The sequence below is a fragment of the Puntigrus tetrazona genome, chromosome 21 (genome assembly GCF_018831695.1).
Source record: "Puntigrus tetrazona isolate hp1 chromosome 21, ASM1883169v1, whole genome shotgun sequence".
Taxonomy (NCBI): Eukaryota; Metazoa; Chordata; class Actinopteri; order Cypriniformes; family Cyprinidae; genus Puntigrus; species Puntigrus tetrazona.
In genome coordinates, this window is record NC_056719.1 from 2200833 (window position 1) to 2228582 (window position 27750).

General features: G+C 36.7%; 1 protein-coding gene across 2 annotated transcripts in view; it reads right to left on the reverse strand.

The window, feature by feature from the left end:
* si:ch211-196i2.1 (collagen alpha-1(I) chain) overlaps positions 1 to 27750 on the reverse strand; it is a 52625-nt gene that overhangs the window by 20515 nt on the left and 4360 nt on the right. Inside the window, exons 2-8 of one of the 2 annotated variants that reach the window (XM_043220886.1) lie at positions 15148 to 15292; positions 14444 to 14602; positions 12738 to 12933; positions 10879 to 11010; positions 10559 to 10639; positions 1959 to 2609; positions 325 to 369 (exon numbers count right to left, since the gene is read on the reverse strand). In XM_043220886.1, the coding sequence (XP_043076821.1) occupies positions 325 to 369; positions 1959 to 2609; positions 10559 to 10639; positions 10879 to 11010; positions 12738 to 12933; positions 14444 to 14602; positions 15148 to 15292 (1409 nt within the window). Of the gene's footprint in view, positions 1 to 324; positions 370 to 1958; positions 2610 to 5614; positions 5715 to 10558; positions 10640 to 10878; positions 11011 to 12737; positions 12934 to 14443; positions 14603 to 15147; positions 15293 to 27750 lie in introns of those variants that run through there. The other variant, XM_043220888.1, reaches the window with a different exon arrangement.

Genomic DNA, 27750 nt, shown 5'->3' on the forward strand with positions numbered 1-27750 from the left:
GATTGGTGAAAACCTAGATGTTTTTAAACTTTAGCATGAAGTCAATAAGAAGAAATAGAAGTAGAGTATAGGAGGTCAGACTGACAGCATGCCTTTTCAAGCTTCCCTGTTGGCATTTGGACTTCTGTATGGTGGTTAAACATATTAAACCAGTCATCTAAAGTGACAAAGTTCACAGAAGGACACAAAGGTTCAGCCGGTCATGACCACAGGCGCATGAACTTTCCGCGAACTTTTGTGGGGAAACACTTTGACCTCGACTTGCTCTCATTCATCGTGACACTCCAGTCCATTTCTCATTAATAGTCACTCTGATTATCATACCTTATCACCTTTGGGCCCTGGATAGCCATCACTCCCAGGACATCCCTGTAAGGAGCATAGTAAAATCCTTAAACATACAAAGTTACAGAGCGTGACCAAAACAAAGCATACAGCTTTCATTTTTAACAGCAATGAGCTTGTTTAACAGAGTTAAAACTACATGTTTATAGCAAGCTGTGAATATAGTTTGTTTGCAAATTAGGCAAACAAACGTCTTAATTTGATCAAACAAAACAACCATTCAGAGGTCAGACAAGCTAATAAAGCTAATAAAAACCATTAACTTTAGTGCCACTCTGACCACAGTAATATGAGCAAACTGTTAAACATAAACCTTACATTTTAACCACCACAAAACTATTGTAAAAGCTGACTTACTGCATGATGAAACCTCATTTACTATTTGTTTTTTGCAGCAAGACCATTCAGAGTAAAAATGAAACTTTTCTGTTTAGCTTTTAGTAATTTTAATACCTCCACTCAATCGTCTTTTAAATTAAGCTTAATTAGTTACCAATTCCTTTTTTTTACGTTTTCATATTACATTTATCTTGTATTTCAGCTTTATTTCAGTTGACAGAAACTGTTTTTAATTATTCCCTTTTTTAGCTAAAAATAATAATACTGTATCCCATACAATATTGTGGACTTAAGTGGTATATAAACGCATCATTCGTAGAACAGAATGATAAAATTGGAGCCTTATTCAATTACTAAATGCTAGACCCCCACCAAGAAAGAATTGCAGGGTATGGTTGTAACAGAGATGGTAAAAAAGAGGGTGTATTAATTACTGCATCTCTACTGCATTTTGCTTTCAGGCAGAGCAGTATCTCCTTAATGTGTTAAGCCAACTGGTATAAATCAACCCTTCATGATCTAATGGAGGCCTTTTACAGTGCCTGGTCCACTGGAGCCCAGCCAGAAGCATCCAGATGGCATCACATCTGGGTTTAGTTCTGTTAGACCTGATCACTTAAAGCCAGGTGAATGTTGCATTTCGACTGGGTGATGCAGTTGGGTCGTTGCTTCTACAGCCAATTATAGAGAGCCATATGAATCATGCTGGCGGGAAGTGAGACATGTTGACATATGCAGTATGTTGTGCAGCTTAGAACAGCTGAAATATACATACACAACATCAAAGACCTGATAATTCTTGCTTTAATTTTTTCCTCTTGTGCATTCTGCTTCAGACTGCTTTTGCAGATCGTGGCAGAAGTTTTTATTGTATAAGAATTTGCACATGCCTTGTATGACTTATATTATGTGTGATGTATCTGCTACGGAAATTTATTTCAGCCATTGTGTCCATTTATTCTGACTGGTTTCAAGTAGGAATTTTGTGTTAATATGATGTGACATAAGACCAAAACTTTCTAAAATATATTTATGATATTTTGTATTAATTATACTATTAGAGCACTTATTAATATTTTACATTTGATTTTAATTCTAGTTATTTTGTAATGTGTGTTATTTTTTTTAATTACTTAATAAAGTTTTGTGTGTTAGCATTCATCTTAAAATTTTTATTTCAGCTAGTTTGTCTTTTTTTTATGTTTTATTGCAATTTCATTAACAATGAGATATTCTTGCTATAATTGTATATACTATTCTTAAGTTATACTCACAGGCTCACCTCGGGGCCCCACTGGCCCCATGGGTCCTCTTTGAATGCGATACATATTCCCATCAGAGCCACGCACAAGATCTCCATGCCTTTCTGTAAAAATAACAGTACCTGGGTGCTCCTTAGATCCCCAGCCAGGTCCTACAAGGATATCTGTAGTTTTGTTTGTTTTTCTTCTACTTCCTTTTGAGATGCCTTCCCAAGAGGTTGTTCTCAGGGGAACCTGTGTAGTGGTCCCCAAATCCTCTTTTAACAAGTTGGATTCTTGATCTTGAGGACTGGATGTGGTTTCCAGGTGAAATTCACTACTAGGTACAACACTTCCGTTAGGTTTCTCAGGTACCTGAACATCCAGGTTGATAATTGTATCGACTGGTTTCTTTGATGAAGGTTTGCCAAGTTTGTGCTTGTCAGTGGTGATGTTTTCATCTACATGTTTGGATGTGGAGTCTGGTTTTCCATCACGGTTGTTCGTAGTTTCAGTTGGGAAGGTTTTGGAAGGTTTACCACCATTTTTGGACAAGATGTTTTGGTCTACCAGGTCTGTATCCTCATCAACCACAAACACATCACCTCGCCCCACAAAGTCCGGACGTTTGGATCCAGTAGGGAGAGTTCCATCACCACGTATAATCCCACGTCTACGGAGACCCTGTTAACATAAAGTAATTACTTCATGTGTACAAAGATTACAAAGATTAGAGTGTAAGGTATTATTCAATTATGTTTGCTATTCATTTTTACATCTGGGAGCTTTATATTTACCATAATATGTTTAATGAAGATGTAATCACTTCATCATAATGTAATTTATTGTGAGAATGTTTATGCGACTTGATTAAAGCTGTAATCTTCATTTTTACATATGGTTGTGAAGCTGATGCTGCTAACAGATGTTAAGGTAAATACGAGAGTTCAATAATTCCAGGCTGATAAACAACAATAATTTAAACTATTAAACATCTTGTAGCAATCAGCAATGATCTACTGAGATCTGACATTACGTGAAGATCAGATGTGCATGAGTTACATGCAAGGCTCACACATTTATACCACTCCAAACAAGGCATCCTTCCATGTCTACATCACACTGATAGTTAAAGATTCAAAATGACAGTGACACAAAACACTCGCGCAAAAAACATGCAAACTTGCAAACCAACGTCTCACACACACGCACACACACACACACACACACACACACACACACACACACACACACACACACACACACACACACACACACAAACAAAGGCTAGGTTTTGAGAAAATCAATGAAATTTGACAAAAAAGACTAAATAAAAATAATAATAAAAAGAGGGAGATATGACAAGGAAGAGTGGTCTGGATTCCATATGATCTGGCTTGGTTCTGAATGATGAGAAAAGAAATGAAAAACAGCCTTTTTCCTGTGATAAAACACCCACATCATAGTGTCAAAGAAAGAGAATTGTTGCTGTATATCAAAATGACATCACACAAAATTGAAACATGTGTTTCCTTAAAATCTGCTGTGATTCTGTCTTGTTGCTTTATTTGCATGAAGTCTAAGCCAGGTGTTTCAGTAATGTGACTTTTGTAAGATAATATGAGCGCGTCAGTTCTTTTGGTGCCATTTGCGAGGTTTAAAAGCGGATAAACTAAAAAAAAAAAGGAGACTTTAGAGTCCGGGAAAGTTATACGTGAAGCTATTTTGCACAATTATGACTGCTTTGGTTTTCCAGGTCAGTCAATTTCATGGTTTCCAAGAAACAAAAATGCAAATTATAAATGCATTATGACATTAGAACATATGCCTGCAAAAATATGATGAAGAAACCTTTTTATGAAGAAAACCTGGGTAAAAATCTGACCCCTTTCCCTAATAATATCACTAACAATGGCTCTTTCTGTGGCCATGGCCTGATAAGCCGACACTTGATCTCCACCTGACTACAAAGGGCTGTCGTCCAGCTTATCTTCCTGCTGTTGCTCTGATATCCCTCTAATAGCCAGCCAAAGAGGGTCTGAACACACTGACTCACACTAGGTGCCCAGTCACCCAATAAAGAGCAGCTATACCATATGGCCACCAGAGGGCTTCCTGTTACAAGGACCAACATGAAAATATCTCTAACATCACTGCTGCAAAGTTTTGCCCTTCATCAGTAACCAGAGACTTTTGGTTGTTCTTTTGCAATTTCATACTGTAATACCATATAGACGTTGAGAAACCATACTTCAACAACCTAGGTGATATTTACAATCTTCAATCACAATGATCATCCTGACAGGTGGAGAAAATACAGAACTATGACAAGATTGGGCAAACTGTGACAAGATTGGGCAAAGATCTACACATGAGTATGACTATTAAGACATTATTCACTTTCCAGATATGTTGCAGTGATTTGCATATGATGTACAGCCCTGCTGTTATTAGGTCTGTTACAGAAAAGACCGAAAGCAGTTTAGACAGATCAGTGAAAAGGGCCAGATGACAGATTTGTGGGAGAGCTAAACGTTTCCTAAAAAAATAAAAGGGTTATGCCTTCAGGCCTTCAAAAACATTATTTACACACGCGCCTACATGCCAGCTAACCACCACCAGTACTAAAATGCAAGTTTACAAGCAAAAAATCAAAAGAAGCTTGACTATTATCATACCTCAATTTTGAAAGGTACAATTTTGCATTTAACGTCTTGGTCTGTAAAACTGTACGCAAGTGGAAAGCCTAAAAAAAATGGTCAAGTGCATACACACAATCACGCATACACATAAGTCAGTAAAAAATATGATCTGACTTGAAAGACTGCGACTATCTGTAAATCTATCACAGAGACACAGGTATTTATATGGGCAATGACAAACCAGCTGTATCTTGCACTTAGTTTGATTTAAATAAGCTTCCCGTAAAATACTTTTCATAGAGCTAAGTCCTAGATTCCCAAAGAAATTGGGAACTGGAATCTAAACAAATTAGGTGCGAAAACAAAATTAAGTAAGAAAACACCAATCACATCTGCAGAAATAACGGAATTAATTCTCAGTCTCATCCATTACGTTATTTTGGTATTGTCATAAAACTCCTTCCACAGCTGTTGTTTTTCTGCCACGTTTTAAATTTAACGTCAAGCTGGGAATTCAATTTAGTTCTATGCATTATAATAATCAAAAAAAAAATCTTTATAGAAAAGTGGTTATTGTAGAGTTTACTAGAATAAGCATCACAAAAAGAAAACAGAGAAATGTGAGAAGTGCAAGAAATCAACTACAAAATTATAAAATACTGCAAAACCAATAAATGTCAAATATAGTCAAAATCTGCACCCTGATACTTGACATGAACCGAGCATTTGTGGTAATCTGGGTCTAACCAGCTCGGTGAAAACTATTTCTCTCATATAAACAGAAACCACTGTAACCTCTTACATCTGCAGCCAAACCACAGGCAGCCTTCACGATAGACGGACTAACACTTGATTACACGCACATGACTTATTTTTCAACACGAATATTTATACACGTACTCAAATCCATAAAAACAAATTGAGCTTCATGAACTAGCGTGCACCACTAAACCGATTATTATTAGATAGGAAAAGTGGATGTATGATTTGTAAGAACAATTTTCCCAAACAAACACAATTCAGAAGGGTTGCCAGATGAAACCATACCTTTGGAACGTGATTCCTCTGACCTTGCACTCCAAATCTCATTAAATCCAACAAAAAACATTCTAGCAAACATATCCAGAGCCTCATGGTGGCACGAACACGCATACACACACACACACACACACACGCACGCACGCACACACACTCACTCACACATACATCACCTGCAACAAAAATGCAGTGAAACTCACAGTCAAGACTAGCCAAATACGTGCAAAACACACCAGCACACCCACAAACTTTCAATCCACCCACATACACCCATGCAGACACACACATATCATCTGCTTCACACACAATGTGACACCTGTTTGGCTGTGGCTTCGGGGTGAACTGAGCGGGTGTATGTGCGAGCGTGCTCTCGTCTTTGTGTCCAGATACATGTACTTACATGCATGCCTAGGTACATCAGAATTAATTGATGTGGTTTATACAATAACGCTCTGCTAATTGGGACAGGCGGTCCAATGGAAAATTCAAATAATGTCCACATGCAGACACATTTCTGGCATTATCTGGCAATTCACAGCTTTTTTGACAGCTTTCTGAGATCCTGCTGATGTGAATTATGTGCAAGTAGAGAACAAAAAACCGCTAGTAGTATTCTGAATCAAAGAGAGCAAACTAAATCAAAGAGGGGGCCATCCGCACCCTCAAGTCACAACACAGAAAGCAATGTGGAGAGTCCTTATGGAGACAATCTATGGAGATCTATCACAAGGGTGCTTCCCAAATAACAGATAATTGCTTCCAGAAGATTCCAGTCATTTCTGGATTTATAGAAGCCTGATGAGTGTTGACAAGTATCTATCTATCTATCTATCTATCTATCTATCTATCTATCTATCTATCTATCTATCTATCTATCTATCCATCCAGCCATAATGGTACAGAGTAATATTTCTGCATGATAAGCTCACTTTGCATTTACTGCGTGTGATTTATTGTGAGTTTGGGGACGGACGGCACTAAATTATGGTCTCAGAACACATAATTACAGCCAGTGGAGCTTGAGCTGAGGGTACCGGCAACAGTTTGCGACTGCCCGAGGATACAGAGACAGTAAGGAGGAGAGCAGGCGTGATACAGACGCCTGCACAATGACATATAATTATGGAGTTTTCAGTAAACCATCTTATACACCATAAAGGAGAAAAATGCCCTAACAGTTTGCACAGCTGAGCTCTAAAAAGGGCAGAATGTTGTATAATCACATGGTGTTGTTACATGTTATTGCTCTTGTTTATTATCACTGTGACATCCAAAATGGGACACAATATTTTTCACATGTATACAGATATTAACCTAATTACAAACACATTTAAATTTGTTGTACTAAACAAATGAAAGAGCATGCAGGGAAGCAGATCAATCTGAATAGATCAAACAGACTGTTTTATGAATGGTATTCCCAGCAGCTGTCTTGACCAAAACCTATGATTCAGCTTATAAAAAATGTTTTAGAGCTTAAATATAATTAGCAAACACATTTTTAGGCTGAAATCCCTTTCTGAGTTCTGTTTATTTAAATCGACTAATTTGGCCATTGATAAAAATGTCATAAAAATATTTCAACTCTTGGATTTTACAGTAAACTATGTTTCAACCCATCAGTGGATTCCTTGCTGTAAGCTCATTATGAATCTGACATATCTGAAAGAGACGCTTCTCAGTTCAGTGCATCAGTGCATTGTTGTAATTTGCTGAGAGGAATTTTTTTTTAAAGCTTGGAACATGGAAATGGCATGCACTGCAAGCTAACGCGCAAGAAAATAACTCATTGCTTCAATTACAAGGTGTGCTCACGGGCCCATCATCTTAAGTAGTTTCATTAATGTATGTTAGTATGTGTGTAAATACCTTGTAATTAAACCTAACGTAATGTCTTGAGTGTGGCAAGGGGCTTCGAACAAAAGAAAAAAACAGAAAACTCCATTGTTCAAAAGTTTGGGTTTAGTAAATCGTTTTTCATTAAAACATTTTTCAAGCTTTTTGTTTTGCAGAGCCAAGGCCGCATTTTCAATTTGAATATATTTAAATACAAATGATACATTCCTGTGATGGAGAAGCTAACTTTCCAAGCAGCCATTACTCTAGTCTTTTATTAAGCTGATTTCATGCTCAGAAAAACATTTATTATGAATATTGAAAATATTTTGCTGCTTCGTCATACTTTCATACTATCATACTTATTTTCAGAATGATTTCATACACAAAGTTCAATTGAGCTGCATTTATTTGAAGAACTAATTTCTTCACCGTCACATTTAATGTATTCTTGTTCAAGAAAAAGCTTTAATTTCTTTTTTTTTTAAAACCTATTAATGTCCACATTTTTAACTTTTATCACTATCAATAAATCAGTAAAACAATAACAATTTCAGGTAAAATGTCTGAATGGCTCAACTGGGTGTGATATAACAACTTAGACATTAGTCCAAATCCCTGCCTTCTCCAGAGCTAACAATAATAATAATCCTTTGAGCAGAAAAGATGATAGATTGAACAAAATGCACTCAGCCTAACCTTCGACCTTTGTCCCTGAAATCAAGAAGAAGAGATGAAAAATAAGCAGCTCAGATTCTTCGTAAACAAAGATTCTTGTATAAACAGCACTTTTAAAGTGTTTAGGTTAAGCACAGTTGAAAATGTCTCATGCATGTCCGCACTTTTGTCCATAAACAAAAAAAACGCCTGCACAAATCTTACATATCTTTACACTTACAGAAGAGTGAGTTCAAAGGCACGTCTGGAGATGTTGAACACTTCACAGTCTGTCTGAGTAATTCTGACACTTCCCTAGAGGAGTTCTCCGTCCAACTCAAACCTAATTTTAGTGCAGAGTAAATCAATTACAGTGCCCACCTCGCCAAACAAAACCCACGGGAAGAACAAGGCTATTTCTAAATAAACTAACACCACCGTATACACTGCCTCTGCAGACTGAGCAGAACAACCCAAAACAAACCGAAATAGACACAAACACAAATGCATTATGAACAATGACACACATGTCTCCAATTGGGTCAACATTAACATGTAAAACTCCATGTCTGGATAGGGTCTCTGCTTTAGACTTCGACTTAAAGCGCTTACATAGTTCAACTGGCAACATGCATGCATGTATATCGTAATTGGTCAAGTCTTATGTTTGGTCATGTGATCAAAAGTATGCATATATGCACATATCCAACTAAACATTTATGACTTTGGCCTCAAAGCTGTGACACTAAAAATGAGTGACAAGCTAAATTAGCAATTACCTTTAACCCCTGACCTCCTGTTCGGTTAAAGGGAACAAAGAAAGCCATAAGTTTCTTATTAATCCTTTCCACTGGGAGCGTGAGACCAGGAAACAGGCAAACCAAAAATGGCTGAGGCATCAAAGCGAAACACCACAACAAAAAGGTTCATAGTCAAGAGGTTATGCCACAAGAGACACCGAAACTGGAGAAATAAAACAGGTTATAAAAAAAAAAAAATCTGGTGTTCTTTAGTCTTTGAAATCCACCACCTTTTTGACATAAGATAATGGAGTCCAGGTGATTGATTGAAGCGATAGATGTTTTAAACATGCTATGCTAAATTTTCACAGAAAGAAACATTTGGTTTTGAATCGCATGAATATGGTGTCCATCAACACTCGTATCTGCAGTTTCAGTCACAGCCCACAATGACCATGAATCCATTGACCGAACAACTCACAGCTGGCAAACACACATGGACTTACTGGATTGCTACAGCTCAGCAACACCACACACCATTTTTATTTGGCTTAAGAAGAGACAAAAAATATTTGGAAAGCCTACTTGGGTTTGATATGTGATTACAGGTTCACGGTATGTTGGATGACTGCAAGACTATCATTTGTTCTCATCAGGAATTTATTTTGATTTTGAACATAAAAACGCAAATCCAACATTAAATTCCTATCAGCCTGACAGGAAAGGTGTGCAAATACAAATACAGCTTTTAAAATATGTTGAGTGGTAATATATGTTGACAGTTCACATTTAATTTCACATTTAAAGTCACAATTTCAAACAGTTGTATCCACATCAAACATGCAATCAAAATATGATTTTCAAAACACAATGCTTTTCAGCACTTCCTGTGAGTAATAACTCTTAACTCTCAAACCTGTTGAGAAACAGTATGCATATTGTTTGACTTCCAAGAAAGCAAGTAATGATTTGCCCAAAGCTGATGTGATTGAGCTATTCCTTATTTAATGGATTCATAAAACAACATCAATATTTTAATAGTATATTTATATGTATTTATATGCTATAGAAATTATATGAATATAAATAGATACGTAAATATATATGTATATGTATATATGTAAATATTTTCAATATTTATATCAAAATATTTTTACAATATTTTTCAATATTATATGTGTAAATATTTTCAACATTATTGTATATATTGTATGTGTGTGTATTTATATATACATAACAAATATACACAGTACATACAGATATATTATGTAAGTAAAATCTTTTATTTTGGATGTAATTAATCATGATTAATCATTTGACAGCACTAATCTAAATAGTTACTTTGCCAAACATTATTTAATTGTTCACTCAACCACTATTAGCTCCAAAATAAGCAAAAAGCAACATAAATGAACCATAAATTTGCTTCATTAAACTTGTCTGCTATATTTTTATTTCTATATAGTCTAATGAAGTTGTACAGAGATTTTTGTGATGAAAACCATAAACTTTTAAGCTGCTTCTTCGTTATTTTTAAGAGTGTGACAGTGCTATAGAAAAGACCACCTTCTGCAATACATCTTCTTGTATGTTTTACAGTATCTCAGTTTATACAGTATGTCATTTTACAGTAAATAACAGTATCAATTTGGACTGAATTTTACTTTATATGTTATGTAACCTAGTTACGATACCACAGCTGCATAGTATTGCTACTTACAGTCAGTTTTGCACGAATAGAATCACTGTCCCCTGCTGTCTCTAATAAATCCTCCAGGTCATTCGAGGACAGCAGAAGCTCCTGGACAGGGAAAGGGAAAACAAGCTTGATGAAAAGATCACGCATGTACACGCTGTAGATGAATTATGAGATACAGATACTGTATACACACAATATAATTATACACAATAATATAAATGCATTTTTTATATTTTTTGTAGTAAATGTCGTAGTGAATTCATCAGCCGCTTGGCAGAAACTCAGGAGGTAACAGTGTGGGTAGGTTACATGATATTCCCTGCATAGTATGGTTCACTTACCTCTTCGGTGCTTATGCGAGGAGAGCGAGGTGGTTTGTGTCCGCTTCCGCCACACTGGGGTTGCAAAACGGCACAATGATCTCGAGCTGCATCTGGTTCTCCCATCAGAAATGCCACTTGCATCAGATCACCCTAAAGATACGAGGCAAATGAAACTATTACATCTATACAGATGCATACACACAAACCATATGGTCACACAGTGCGTACATGCATGCACACACACATAAGCATACATGCTTTTATAAACAGGTCATTTTGGATATGAATCAATGCTTGGAGTCTAGACGACAGTCCAATAATCTTATAAAAATAAGACAATTATATTTGTTATGAGGATGAAGTGTCAGCCTAGAAGTTGGGTAAATGCAAACCCTAATCATGTCACCGTATGATTGAGTTCAGTGTGTAAGTATGTAAATGGGATGTTTGGACTCTATGATGTCATTCTCTGAGACTCAGCCTAGACTTCACGGTGTATTAACTTTCCCTGTATAACACAACTAAAAAAGGGCATTTAGCTTGTGCACAGCTGTCTAAACTATACTCCTTCCATTAAAATGCCTGTCCTTCAGCATAACACAGGAATTGAATTTGAAATACATTTTACAAGGCCAAAATAATCTCCCAAAATCTTCTAATCTCCTTTTTTTTTATCCCCCAACCTGGTGTGGGTCTATTTTTATAATCTATCATCTATGGCTGTGTACACATTCTACATCTAATGTATCTATATTTACGTTCATCATTTATATGCCAAACAGATTAACCTAAAATGACATCTATGATGTTAATGAGGGTCCTTTTCTCTGTACGTAGCAGAACAGACAAATTAAAGAGGTTCCTCCAAAAATAATTTTTGCTGATAATTTACTCACTTTCAGATTATCCAAGATGATTTTGTTCCTTGGAGAAATTTAGCATTACATCACCTTGGAACAAATGGGTTCCATCAAAATAAGTGTCCAAGCAGACCAAGCACCGTATATAAGAACAGTTCTAAACAAATATGTCAGGAGATTTTGATGTGAGAGACAACAGGGGACTTTTTGGCTGGAGTAAGTGTTATCATGGATAATGGATTCATATTTTGACCAGAAGTGACAGTTTGAAGTTAAATACTCAATGATGGATTTGATTCTTATACCAATGCAGCTTCTCACTTCACAAGACATTAATGAATAGACAAGTCGATCATTGTGATGAGTTTATTAGCCGATTAATCTCCTACTCTGACTGCATCTATTCACAAATGCATGAAATTATAAATTGTGGAGGAACCAAAGTCATTTACATCAAACTAACATTTTTCAGGAATTCACTTCTATAAATAAATATGGCTGTGTGTATGAACAATGCATTAAAGAATTAAGAACATCTAGTTATAGGATACATGCGCTATGGGGGAAAGATCACAATGAATTTTATTTAACTGAGTGCTATACGAAATGTTTCATGTTATGACATGTTATTTTTACGAATCAAAAAAAATCATACTCTTGTTCAAATTTGCATCAGATATTATTTATGTAAGAAACCGCGCTGGCAGTTTGCAACAGATAGTTGCACATAAAAAATTTAAAATCTCTATCCGCTTGTCAGCAACAGAACGTCCAATCCTTCTGGAAACTTGGATGAGTATAAACGCAGATGTTCAGCTTGGGGTATAGTAACTTCTATACACTGAGAGACTCTCATCCTCCATAAACCTTACTTTGGGTTTAAATGCCAACTGGGAACATTTTGGAAATGTATTTAGAGTGTGTGTCATGTGCTGAGAGCTGGTGAGATGAAGGATACATTATTCTCATCACACAGTAAGTGATAGGTACTATGTCCTTATGTGTCTGTATACTGACCTCAAAAGGTGTCTCAAAACCCTCAATGATTCCTCCCACCATAACCAGGCCATCAGTGGAGATTCCCAAACCGTCCTTATAAGCCCAGTCCACGCTCTCAACCATGGAGCAATCCACATACAACGCCAACCGGCCTGAGGAGACGCTGACCGCCACGCGGTGCCAACCTCCATCAGACAGCACTGCCACAGGGAACCTGGGAACCACAGGACGGGTTTTGAAAAACAAACTACTTTATTTAGTTTTCTCGACAGGGTGGGCTGGTCAAACTGCATGCTAGAGCTTTGGAGAATAAGGAGAATCGAAGGAAAGCAGGAACCGTTAAATTTCCTGGCAAAACATTCAGAGCTGTAACGCATCCTGTCTGCATGATGACAAATTACTTTTTTTTGGTATATGCAAGCTTAAACTAAACAGAAACCCATATAAGAACATAGTAAGAACATTGTGGCATTGTTTTGTCATTTCATAATAAATGAGAAGCACAAACAAGTAAAATGTGAGCGTGAAACTTCCATTTATTTTGTCCTGCAGGTGGGTAATTAGGCGACAGGTCCAAATATTAGTTTTGAGAGGCCATGAGTTAAATCCCATGCCTCATTTACACGTCTTCACTGTAAGGCTTGGCTTATGTCTAAGCCAAATCCAGAAATTTTGGTTTAATATATCACAGAGCTCCTCAAAACAGTGGGGGCTGTGCTTGTGTTTAAAATTAACCATTGGCCAAAACTAATACTTTCATGACATGAAGAATGAGCAGACGATAAGGATGGTTTTGTCATCATGAAAGAGGGACAAAGAAGGTCAATGACATTCAAAAGCAGGCAACAGAAAGAGAGGAGAAGGAGAAGGAGAATAAACATACTGTGGTTACATAACAGGATTCACAGAGATGTGCCTTTTTAATTATCTTTTTCCTGCCAAGATGACAGCTTTGGGACCAAAGTATGAACCACAAACTAATGAAGACCACCAAGTAATTGAGTTTTCAGATGGTTCCCTGTTAATCTCCATTTAAGAATAATTCACCATCTGCAATTACGTAGGCTTGTCTGCTTTCCAACTTGTCTTGTCAGGAGATACGTGTTTTTTTATTAGGTAAATAACTGTTTGGAGAAATATATACATGAAGAATTTGTTTGCAAAAACATAACAGGGTTTTTTTAATTTGTTCAAAAATCAAGCTTTTTACTATTACATCTCTGCATTTAATAAAATGCATAATATATCATTATATATTACTATCACTCAGTTCTCCTATTTGATACTGTTCAGTGCTTTGACACAATCTGTATCGTTAAAAGAGCTATATAAATAAAAGTCATTGATTGACTGATGTTTTTATTGTGTTAGTTGTTAGAAAATATGTAGTTATGAAAATAACGGTAGCTGTATTTTGTGTTATTATTTAACTTTATCAAAATAACCCAACCTCAATTTGATTAAGATTCATTTGAATTCACATGAGTTATCTGTTTTTGCAAATTAACTCTTCAAATGTGTGTGTGTGTGTGTGTGTGTGTGTGTGTGTGTGTGTGTGTGTGTGTGTGTGTGTGTGTGTGTGTGTGTGTGTGTGTGTGTGCATGTAAAATGAAATAAACATAAAAAATAAACTGCATAACATTTCCAGCATGGTAAATATAAGAGATTAGAGGTAATGTGTTTCCCAAACACTATCCATTTCTGTCAGTGAAGTGAAGACTCACTCATAGTGTCGTTGTTGGGTACTGATAAAGGTAAAAGTGTAGGCACTGATGCGAATCTGCAGGAGAATGTGTCCATCTGGACAAAGGAAAGTCAGCAAACTGCGGTCTTCAGACTGGGTGCTACGCAGACGCAAAAGCAAACTGAAATCATCACCAAACCTGGGAATGAAATGAGAGAGAAAGGCTACATGTCTACAATGGCTTTAGAAAATAATACCATGCAGTATACAAAATGAGAAAAAGTTTTGAGCTTATTTTAACATGGACACAAAATTGTGGTCCAATTCTCACTATTTATTAACCATTAACTATACAAATTGTTATTATGCTGCTAATTAATAGTGAGGATATTTGGTAAGTCTTAGGGATGTAGAATATGGTCATATAGAACAGGTGATTTATAAGTACTAATGAACAGGCAATATGTTATTAATAGGCACGCTAATAATCAATTAGTTAATAGTGAGAATTGGTGCCTATACTAAAGTGTTACCAAAATTGGTATACTGTATGCAGTAGTCAAAATTTTAAGTGGATCAAAAAGGTTCATAAAATGTTTAGGTATAAATAAAGTTTTAGGACAACTTTGATAAGGTTTTGATCCACTACTGTAAACATTAAAACAGATACACATACAAAGTTTGGATTGTTTGAACAGAAACACATAATAAAATGTAATTTAAATTTGTTTTATTGCAGCATACCTGTGTCCAAACACCTGGCGCAGTGGTATAGAGAGGGTGGAGTACTGGCCTACATGCAGGACTGGACATCTTTGGCTTTCCTGTGTTACTGATGCATTGCTGTGATTAGCCACCTGCCACAGATGATCAAGAAGGTCTATTGCTTCTGCCAAACAATTAAAAGTAAGAGAAAAAACATGTCAGGCCCATTAAGTACATTCTCAACAAATTCAGTTTTTTCCCTTAAAGATAGGAGGGTGGGTAAGTCACAGGAGGACTAGTTCTAGCCTAGATTGCATAATGGATCCCAGAAACATCTGTTTTGGATAACGCAGCAGGTACAGATGAAAACCGAGTCTGTAAACAAAAGGCTCTGTTGTCAAGGTGCATTTTTTCAGTATTACGCATTAGCTCTGTCGAGGTCTTAGCAACTCTGAGGTAAGTCTGTGTTAGAGCAGTCACTCAGGAAATCAGCTCACCGTACGGAGAAACAGACCTGTTCAGCCCTTTCATTAGACATTTAGAGGGTCATAACAAGTCAGCTGGTCTTAAAAGGTGCAGTCATACCTCCATAGAGCCCACCATTGTGTTCCCTCTTTAACATGCTCATTTCCTGTGGGCACTGAATGACTTAATTTACAGAGTATACTGTGTGCTTGCTAATGTTTATGCGCTTGTACATATCTCATGCCCCCGGGTTGCAGGCTTGTGTTTTAGTGTGCAGCATTGTTAAAAATGAGACAACTACATTATGCTGAATGCTGCGTTTAATCAAATGACCATGCTTCAGATTGGAGTGCAGACTTCATTTACAAGATGTCTTAACTTGCTTTTGGTTTCAGTTATGACATTATTATATTACTTATGTGATATTCACTGTGCTATAACATTAATAATTTATTATTATAAGTCGGAATTTTTTGGATTATTATCAGGTTTATGCGATGCTGGTCATAAGGTTTTCATTAGATTCATAAGATTTTTGATTTCAACGTTTTCAACATTATTTATTTGATACAAAATACAGTAAAACAGCAAAATTGTTATATATAATCCCTATAACTCTTTAGAAAGCATTCTAATATGCTGATTTGGTGCTCAAGAAAAATGTATTTTAATCAGTGTTGAAAAAAGCTGTGCTGCTTTATATTTTTGTGGTAAAATGACACATATTTTCTAGATTATTTGATTATTAGGTTCAAAAGTTCAAAAGAGCATTTCTTTTAATAATAAATCTTTTAGAACATTGTATATGTCTTTCCTGTCAGGTTTTCTCAATTTAATTCATTATTACACTAATTATACACCAAAAATATGAAATATGAACAAGTTCAAAAGTTCATACAAATTATATATACTATATTTACATGTACAGTATATATAGTATTTGTACCATTTTTAGAAAAATAAAATATGCTAAAATAAATCATTTTAAATATTGCAAGTTTCATGTGTAACAGCTTTAGAAAGTACACAGTATGAAAAATTACATTTATTTTGGGGTCTGTGAACGTTTACGTCAATAGTGTTGAATGTAAAAATATAAGAAATGAGCATGCAAATATCAAAACATGAGAAACACTGACATCAGGCAAACTAACAGAACACTTCTGCCAGCACCGTTCACAAGGAAGAGAATGAGTCAACAGGTTAAGCGAGGATTCCGATGACTGAACATGCACATGAAGCACAGCTGATTTACACACTGTGTAACGACTGCTGCACAAGTACTGCAAGCTTTTTTCCGGGAACATCTAATTGCTCCAACAGGATTACACATCCCCCTCCCTTCCCTTACTCTCCCTTGGTCTCATAGTAAACACATTCCAGTTTGAAAATGCTCCAAACATTCACCAGATTTGTTGGGCTTCTCACATATGAAATTTCGGCAATTTTCTTTAAATATAGATACATTTTATAATGTACTTTCGCTGCGGCATATAACAGTTCTAAATGGACAGCTACATTCTACGTAGCACTCCAGTCAATTTCATGGTGGTTGTCACATCATTTATGGCTATTAGTCAAGCTGTATCAGTCACAGTTTCATCTTAGAAACACATATGCAGACCCCTATCTGGTGACAGACTAAAATCCACCTTTCAAAACACTATGATTGTTTCTGAACCATTAGCCAACAATATTAACCCATACATGAGCTAACCAATGGAAATTTTTACTGATTTGAGAATTTGGCTTACTTCCTGTCCTTACAATGATATATCAACAAACTGAGTCTGCTGGCTGAAAGTCTGAAAACAAAAGAAGTGATTTTCAGGTTAAGACCTGTTTTAGACTAACAAAAAGATCCATAAATACTGAGGATATGACATCACGCTCACATCAAAGCTCAGATGACTTCAGTCCAGATGTGGAGATGCTGTCATCTTAAATTAAATTGGAATAAAAGATCCTACGAGGACATTCCACTCATTTAGATTATAATCTAGAGAGCTGGTTGGAGAAATGTGTTTGTAAAGCATCATGGCAACGCGGTATCATTTATCAAAAAACTCTGAAAAAGAAAGAATAACACAGAGGAGAAAAGAGAACAAAGAGAAGTAGAGAAAGGATTTCAGCAAAGGTTAAGGTTAAACAGCTCTTACCCAAGTTCACTCTAGCGAAATGACGGATGCATTTTCACTCATTTTCAGAAGACATCGAAATGACAACACTCACAAAAAAAAACAAAAAAACACACAAACCAGACGCCCGAATCGTTCTTAGTTGAAACACGTGCACTCATAAACTACCGCCATATCCTGAGGGCACAGTGGTGTCCGTGTTTCAAAACACGGCTTATGTTCAAAGCTGTGTTTATGACAGGGAAGATTGATTTAGGGGTCACACGACCCATACTGTCTGAATACTTTCTGTGAGGGCTGTGGGTGATGCATTCTCAGCAGTCAAGCATTTTCCATATAGGCTCAGGCCTACTTCTGTGGCCGTGCTTGGGAGAGCTTAGACTAAGCCAAGGAGAACATTCCTCGAGGACACATCATGTCTGCAAGCTGTACGACAGCCACATGGATGTGCAACAGAGTGGATAACAGGGCTTTTCAATGTAGCCACAATAAACGCACTCAGACAAAAGACAAACTTCATTAATTACAAGTTAGTAAGAGTTGGAGTGGATAGTGTGCTGCTTTGAAGCTGTACGCCTCTTATCATTTATGAAATAATAAAAAAAGAAGTACAATTAGAACACAGAAGGGTTTGATCAAAATTGCTTTATTAGTTTCACGTTATATTATTATATTAATTAAATAAATGTGTTAATGTTAATTTCATTTGCTATTTAACAAAAGGTAGCTTAATCAAATTATCTGCTTCTTCATAATTAAAGTTTTTGACCAACGGAGGTTTTTAATCTTTCTGAAAATGAGTATAATAAACTTCTTATTTATTTATTGTACACGTTTTCCCCTCATATTGTTACACTTGTGGTCAAAAATGACCAACCTTAAAAATATTCTTAGCAATTTCTCTTCATCACGAAATACTGGATTCAATCTGTATATCAAATTGCAAATCACCATAACAAGAAATTTAAATGTGTATTTTTGACCTTGAACATTAAATTAGGTAAAGGGTTTTCAGCAAAGGGTTAAAGAAATTCACATGGTAATTAAAAGGTTTTGGTCATTTAAAAGTAACTAATATAAAAGCACCAAGCACAAAACCAATGGATCATACCCTGTCAGCACCTCTATGTGATGCATAATGAGAATAATTGATCAAATGTCAGAGAACTATTTGAATAGGGACTGTTTGGCATTCTGTAAGTAATTACGGCATATGATAATAACTTCTCCGTGGCGTCTCTGCAACCATAACACAGTACAAGTATTGTTTTCCAAGACATGCATCAAAAGCCACAACTACATCTCAAATGAAGGCCCCTTCATCTCTGCCCATGCCCTGCAGTGAAGACCCTCACGATCATTCACACGTGCTTGTTGGAACGTTTTTTAGTGAGACAAACAACATTTGTGGTAAAATGTGCAAGCTCTTTTCCAAAGTACAGTGCTGCATAGACCACGTGGAGAGGTCAAGATGAACTACACGACAGAACGACAAAAAAAAAAGTGTGTGCCAGAGACAATGTAACGGAAAGATAATTTGAAGGCAGACGAATTAGTTGTTCTGCCATGGTAGTAAAGTCTGCTCCTCTCTCATAACTCTCCTATAATGGTTTGTAGTGGGTAGAAAAAAATCTGTCAGTAGACTTATTTGAAATGGGCTGCTGCAGGAGGATTGACCTAAAGAATAAAAGCAAAGCTCTTATGGTCAAGCCATAAATACAAGAACCACAGACAGCTTAGAGTTTAAAGGCAGATGGAATGACAAGACTGATGCAACACAGTAACCTTTACATATAAAGGTGAAATAAATAATATCCCACTGCAAGCATTTAAACTCACATGAGTAAAATACCAGAAGAATGAAACCCACTAAGGTCATTCAATCTCTAGAACTCAACAGTATGTTCTACAAGAAAAACAAACAGCAAAAGCTTTAAGTATATGGCACGTTTCTGCCAAAAAGCTTAAATTCAAGATGCTGTATACTTAAGTAGCACATTGTCACATATAAGCCTGAAATAATGCATCCTCCTTAGTAGATCCCGCGAAGCAGGTTAGATTTGCTCTTAAGAGCTCAATACACAGTGCCAGATGTGGATGTCAGTATTGCGTGGGAGGTGTGTTCAGACACCGCATAACACCGGCACTCAGGGGCCGTGTTGATGGATTGCATGTGTAGACGCTAAATAAAATCCAGAATTAGCCACAAGTTACATCATGTCACATGCTGCATCCATGAAGCAAAACTTTAATCGCAAAAACTAGATACAGAGTCCCTAAAATCTTTTTTAATCTTTCACTGTAGTCTGGGCTTCTCGGCTTTGCTGATAACAGCAGGTTGCGATGCTAGAGTACAGAATTAATACAGAATATCAAGCACTTCAGGAAAGAGAAGGAGAAATATAGGCGGTGGATGAGAAAATTGTTTGTTAGACATGTTTGTTATCATGCTGACAATGTGCTTTCCTTTGTTGTGAAATGAGAATAAAACTGCCTTTAAAATTTCAATTTAAATTCCTAACTTTGCAGAACTGCAATTTGAAATTGAATTTAAGATAAATTTGTGTAGAATGCTGATTTAAGTTAATTAAAAAAAATCTAAAGGTTAAAAACAGAACAATTTTAAATTTCTAATCAGGTTTATTTTTCCCAAAATAACCAACAAATTAAGGAAAATAAAGCTAGTTGTTTTAAGAAAGCTAAGGAGAAAAGTATATACTGTATATAAAATTGTGAAAAAAAAAAATAAAATAAAAAGAACAACTTTTGGAATAGTCACTTTAGGTCATTTCTAGGACTCTTGTTGTTGAATCATCTAAGCAGATGTTAAGGTCCAGAAGTCATCTCAGCTGGACCTACCAGGCAACTCAAAAAGGTTAAAACTGCCTCAGAAAGACTGGATTGATGGGCTGTGATACAGACTCCATGAAAGCTCTCAGAGGAGATATGGAGATGAGAAACCAGGCATAGAGCTCATGTTCTGAAATGCAGGTGAGAGGTCAGAGGTCATATCGATCCCATGTGACACAATGACGCTTTGCAGTGATGACTGATAAGAGGCAGTTGAAAATTCCCAAGATGTTCTGCTCTAGTACGTTATGAGATGGAGTTCACACATTTCATCAAATGAGAAAAACATCTGCTTTACAGGGTCAATTTTACTTAAATACAGAATATTATACAATCCCACTGAGCAAGCAGGACATCACACCCCTGATCATTGTGAATACTCTTCATTTGACTTGCCAATGAAAACCTCATGTCATTCATTCTTTTTTTAGGAACATGAAAGGATTTTCATGCTTTCGATTATACAAGGCAATGCCATAAAGCGAATCAACCAATCTACTGAGCTTTTTCTGATGTGTTTGATTCCCTTGAGTTATTCTAGTGGAGCTGGGTTTTATATAAATTATTTAAAGGCTCCCTAGCTTATATGAAAACACAAAACTTCATCTAAAGCAGATTTTGTTTCTATAGTGTGCACGAATGCCTTCTACAGAAAGAGCTTATGGATCTGGAGCTTGTTAGTGCATCAAAAACAGAGAAAAAGAGCAGCAGACACTGCTACAATAACTTTCAACAAAACTGTGATTTTAAATGCAACAAAATCAGGCTTTTGCAGACAAATGCTTTACATTTTTTCTAAGTCACAACTACATTACCCCCGCATTTCCTGGAGAACTCTTCCTCCATATGGAAGCTGTCACCACCCTGTACTCCAAGGTAATGGATTATTTAGCCTTAACCACCCCATATGAGGTCACATCAGGCTCTGTCCTTGGTGAAAATGCCCTGCCCAAACCAAATGGCTGATTTCCAAGAGTAATACACGGTTATCAGCTGATATCCTCCCAGGGCCCCTTTGCCTGGATCCTGTGAAGCTCCATAATCGGGGGAAGTAGAGTCGCCTGCCACGGCGTCTTCCCTCCCGGATCGTATTACCTTAATGGCACGGGAAGGGCCAGAGGATAGCTCAATTACTGTACCCCAATTATGTAGGGCAGCCTGAAAAGATTGAGGTTGGATGGCATAATAATCAGTGATTAAAGACTTCCCCTATAACCTGCTGAATCTCCACATGGGAAGAGCACTACTTCTTAAAAGATGTAATCAGTTTGATAAATTTGCTCCAGCCCAAATGTGTCTTCCACAGACCAGGTGAACAGTCTAATGACCCATGGATGTACTATGATAACAAATTAAACGGTAATAAGAAAACCTAATTAGATTAAATTTCCAATGACTTAATAATAATCGTACCTGCTCCTAAACCTTAGATATTTAGTTTATGCAATGTAAATAAGGGCTGTGCTGAAATTGTTAGAACTGTCTAAAAGCTGATGCGTGCTTTAACAGATTTTTTTCTGTTGTTTGTTTCTTCGCTCTACTGCTCATCTGGAAAATGAATGTAAGATACCAGGCTGTAAATAATGGTCCGGATACAGTGGGGCAATTTGTCTACTGGGTTTCAGTGGGAACTCAAACTCAAGGGAGAGGAAAAGGAAAGAGGCACCCAGTACAACAGAACATTATAATCTTCCACTTGGTATATTTCTTGCTTCAGTTCTGAAAAATAAAATAAAATATAGTAAATATTTGAGGGAGGTATGCAGTTTTTTTTTCCTTTTATAAGTATGTGTTCTGTAGCGATGACATTTCTTCGGGACATGCCTTTTCAAAACTCAGAGAGACTTGTTAAGTCTTAAGAGTTAAGTCAGGCATGTCTAGAGTTCTGTTTAACCTTCTCAGACTGGTTTGAATTGACAGCGCTTGGCAGACTCTGACTACAGAGACAAGTTCCTTAGGGAATACTCTGGAGCAAAAGCTCAAAAGACCCACTGTAGGAAGGAGACTTTCGTTGTAATAGCTGTGCATTCGTTCATCTGCCAAGAGCTTAAAGGATCATTAAGTGCTATCGGCTTTCTTGCCTTAAAATGTGAGAGATAGTGTATCTGAAGTGGGAGGTAGGCAGTACTCAAGAGTGTCAGCAGTTTAAAAGTGATCAGGAGCAATTCTCTAGAGTGACATGCACAATTGCACAAATGAGACAGTGATAAAAAGGAACAATAGCCATTTTTTAAAGAAGGCAGTATGCAGTTATGTATGTATGCAGTGTGCAGTATATGCATGAAAAGACTGACTAGAATCGTACTTTCAGTGAAAATTTCATACTGCATTCAGTATATTAAAAAATAAGTTATATGCCATTCTGTGAATATAACTCAAATAATTCTACATCAGCAACTCTTTAAACCATTTTTCATATTTCACTGATATTTTCATGTCTTAAGCATGACTTGACTTAATCCCTCCACTTAAACTGTCTAAAATGTAATGCCCAAAACCATGAGAGGCACAACAACATTGCGTCAGAAAAAAATGGATGTATGTAGAGCCAGTCAATACATGTCTATCTGAAAACGGACACTTTACTCATCTGCAGACAACAACAGGAGACAGATGACAGAAATTGCTCCTGGTCATTCTCCATGGTTTATTGCATTCTCCATGGTTTATTGCAAACATGAATGGAGGTAATCACAAGGTAAATATGCATTATGATTGAGGTCAGACATCTCTTTGAAGCATGGGATTTTGTCATATATTCATGTCAAACCTTGTCTTTGTAAAAGCTATCCAACCTTAAAATTATTTGTCTGCTGTTATTTTAAAGATATCTAAGACTAGAAACCTGCTATACACTGCTACCTACACCTTAGACCTTTCTGGTTTGATGCTGGTGGGCAATACAGCCATGCTGTAAAGCCATTCATCAACAAAAAATGTTGGTTGACCAAGGTGGTCTTTGTGGTGAAGCTGGTTGACCAAAGAACTGTTGTCTTGACAAGTGACCTGAAAGAGAAAACTTAGTGTTATGTTAATGTCCGCTATAGCACCATCTGCTGGAATGCAAAACATACTTATGGTGTTATAAAATGTGCAATAAACATTATGGGGAATAAAAATGCAATTGAGCTTGTATTAGGTTTATGCAACTTTTTAAAGTAAAATTTATGTACTGGCATTTAAATATATAGAGGTATATATTCATTCATGCAGTAATGTATTTTTTTAACCTTTTAATGATGCACCAGTACTGAAATTATGGGCAATACGATGGCAATAATAGCCAATATTATAATAATATTAGACCAACTAGAAGCAAGAAACGACTCAGAATTGTTTCACCTTTTGCCTTGTGTTGTGCTGAAGTTTGGATTAGAAAACGGAAAGGATCATGTACTTGTGCGTGTGTGTTTGTGCGCATGTGAGAAAGTGTGAAAGCCCATGAGAGGGAGCCGTGTTCATCTGTAGGTCAGAAGGTGACTGCTTGTAACCTGTGTTCTGCACCAGATGAGAAAAACAGAGAACACAAGCTCGCAGCAGACCCCTGATGCTACAGACGCCTGGAACAAGCTGAGCAGAAACGTTCAGCATGTCTGAGAGAGAATCACAATGCCAGTACAAATACCACACAGAAAACACTACAGAATGCCAGCGTTCACATCACAAAAACCTCATATTCATCAGATGCCTAGGTTTTCACAAATCCTCACATAAAGGGCTGTTTTATTTGTAGGAATCAGCATGATCTCATTTGTATTTGTAGACCTATAGAAGTGATTGGGTTAGTGATCTAACCTCCTGTATCAACCTATACTTAAACAAACAGACTGACAGACACTTTAATCAGATTCATCGTCTTAAGGACAAGTCTATGCCTCTATTTTGAACATGAGCCAACTAATCATTTTTTTCCCCTAAAAAGCAATTTGGGGAATATTTATGTAGCTCACTGTCTGTGTCTATATGAAGCTTTGGAAAACAGTACAGATCCTAACATGAACTATGTTGCGTAACTCAGCAAAAGACCTTTGTTGAGGTTTGGAAGGCAGACTCTGAAAATTATTTGAGATGCTTATTTTTCATTAAAAAAAGGATCCATTATGCTTGGACAAACATACATTTGTAGACATACTCATGAATATTCGGAAGAAAATATGGGAGACTTATTTTACTTTCTTTTACGCATAATCACGAGATGTTGGAAGGTCCAAGATAAACATCTCCGCTGATGGGATATTTGTGTGAACATGTAGAAAGCGAATTGATAAAAAAAAAGACACAAAACGATATTGTTACAATTTATAAAACATAGGCAGAAAGGCCAATAAATTATATAGAGCCTTTGGGGAAAAATTATGTAATGTTCAACATCTCAAGGACCCTCAAGGAGGGATTGAGGAGATCTATGAACAGAGTACCTGTTATTCCAAAACATCACTGTGTTATTTTATTTTACATCATATTTGATCAGATTCCAAGCAGACTGTAAATATTAAGTTACAGAGGCAACCTCAAGTTCAATATTCACGCTTTCTGGATCTGACTGAACTTTGTTGGTGAAGATAACACTAACAATTCCAATGAATCCACTTTGTTCTTCACAAATGTAGCATTTCCGTGACATTTGGGTCATCCTTATCACATAAAAAGCCAGTAAAAGGACAAGACAACACCAGAAATTGCTCCAACATGGCTGTTTAGTGTCTTGTAAAAAGCTCTTGTAAAATTTTTACAGGGTTTTACCGTGCTGGGCTGTGACTGACCCCCACCACAGCCAGCCTTCAAGTCAGACCTTCAGAGACCAAACAAAAGCAAGAACCTGGACCAGCTGGTAAGGAAACGTCTCTTTTGACCACAGAATCTGTGCAGTGACAGGCTTTAAACTGGTCAGAATCAATAACACTCAACCCGATATAAGACCGCAAACCACTCGCAGACACTTACGTCATGGTCGCACAAAAACATCATGATGAAACAGAGTGAAATATGGTGTTATGACCGAAACAAAACATGCCCTTAGTGAATTTTAAGGTATTATATAGACACACACACATAACATAAGCTAATCATTGACAGTCGTCTATAGGTGTCATACACTTTGCTTTAACAAACATATACATTTTGTTTACCAAGAAAAAAAGACTTAATTTTTGTAAAATTTCTCAATTTGTATTAAATATTGTGTCATACTGACAACAGTCCAAATTTCCCACTTCACTTGAAATGAGATCCTGCTGGTTGTCACAACAAACAGCATGCTGTGTGAAAATTCAGACTTACAATGGCTGGTGAATAAATAATCACACCTTGCTTATCTGGTTAGGGACGAGATTGAAATGGCTGCATGTGTTTCTGTTTAGTGGAGAATTTGTTGTCTTTTAGTAGACTGTGTGTAATAAATGCTTTTACGTCTTTAAAGTGTGTTTGGAAAGCATTATATTTTATAAGTGTTTGACAACAGAAGTACATATAATTTGATCTAAGTATTATAAAGTTCAAATGAATAATAAAACAAGTTTATCTAGCTATCGACCTGATGAGGACATATTAACTTATAGTACGGCTACTCCTTATCATACAATGTCTCAGTGAGTAGTTAACCCACCTGGATTATTGAGTCAGCGAGCTGAACTCAAGGACTAAATTAGTCTGACCCATGACTTTATGAGCTTTATGAGCATCTCTCATTCAAATCATCATCTGATACATTTTAAAAGGGATAGTTCACCCAAAAATTAAAATTCGGCCATTAATTAGAACACATGAAGATATTTCTGATGAAATCTGAGGGCTGTTTGATTCTAACCCTGCATAGACATCAATGGTTCAGCAATAATTTTATGAAGCTATGAGAACAAAAATAACACATTGAAGCTAAGGTTTTTTTCGATATGCATTTAGAAACTTCTGAATAAAATCATTATTTTTGTTTTCTTTGCACACAAAAAGTATTCTTGTAGCTTCATAACATTACAACTGAACCAGTGACGCCACATGGGCTATTTTAACGATGTCCTTACTACCCTTCTGGGCATTGAACATATCAATTGCATTGCTGTGCAGGGTCAAAAAACTCTTGGATTTCATCCAATCAAAATGTCATCATCAATCTAAAACAAAAGTATATGGGTTTTGAGCAACATAAACGTAAGAAATGAATGACAGAATTTTTATTCTTGGGTGAACTTTCCTTTTGAGACTTTATAATTAGAATAACAATAATACAAATGCTGAACAAGAAAAGAAAAGAAAAGGTTAATTTCTTGATGATAAATGTCTTCAGAACCAGCTGATCTGACTTCAGAACATAGCTGACCTCGGTTTCCACTTAAAAGCCTGTCATTAGTCAAGACCAGTCAAGCAGCGTTTGGAGATATTTGACAATTCACAAACAAGCAGAGACCAAAAAAAGACATTAAAGAAAAAATGCCGACAGCACGATGGTTTGATCATCATTTGCCATGAAGCCATTTGTCTCGCTTGCCATAATTCAAACAGCAACCATTAGTCATCTTAAAAAAAAAAAAATCTCTCGACATATTTAGAGGCGACTCCAAACGTTACACTTGCAATGCAGTACGAGAGGCTGCGTGTTGCATCGTGTCAGTCAAGCCTAAAAATGACGTTACAGCAATCAGCACGCCGAACTAAACCGGACTAATCCATTAACGGCTTCATCCTTAAAGTTAACACAAGCTAATCGAATCCACCGCTGGTTCCGCATGGATATTATAATCAGAGGTTCTTTAAACAGCAATGTGTGTGCCACATTTGGCCCATGTGTTCCAATGGATTATTTATTTTCCCCAGATTGGCTTGTGGTGATGTCATTCACAGTGCCCACAGGTCAACGGTTCCCAGGGTGTGCCAGTAGAAACAGGTTGTATTGTCAGCTAAATAGTCCAATACATGAGAGTGTGTTTAAGTGCCCATGAACAGCATGACATCATCGGGCATATGTTTCAGTGCGGAACACAAGCAGCGACGTTAGGCTTGCTGTTCTAGTCTCAGATGCCCACCATTTTTTAAAAAAGATAAATTACAATATCTTGATAGTTTTAAGGTTTCCCTCCAGGCAAAACAGTGCCAAGAGCGCTATTATGTCCAAATCTACAGCAGGCCTGCTCTTGTCAGCGAGCCAGCAGACAGGCACTACTCCTAACTCACGGCGGGTGTTTTCCTTGGATGC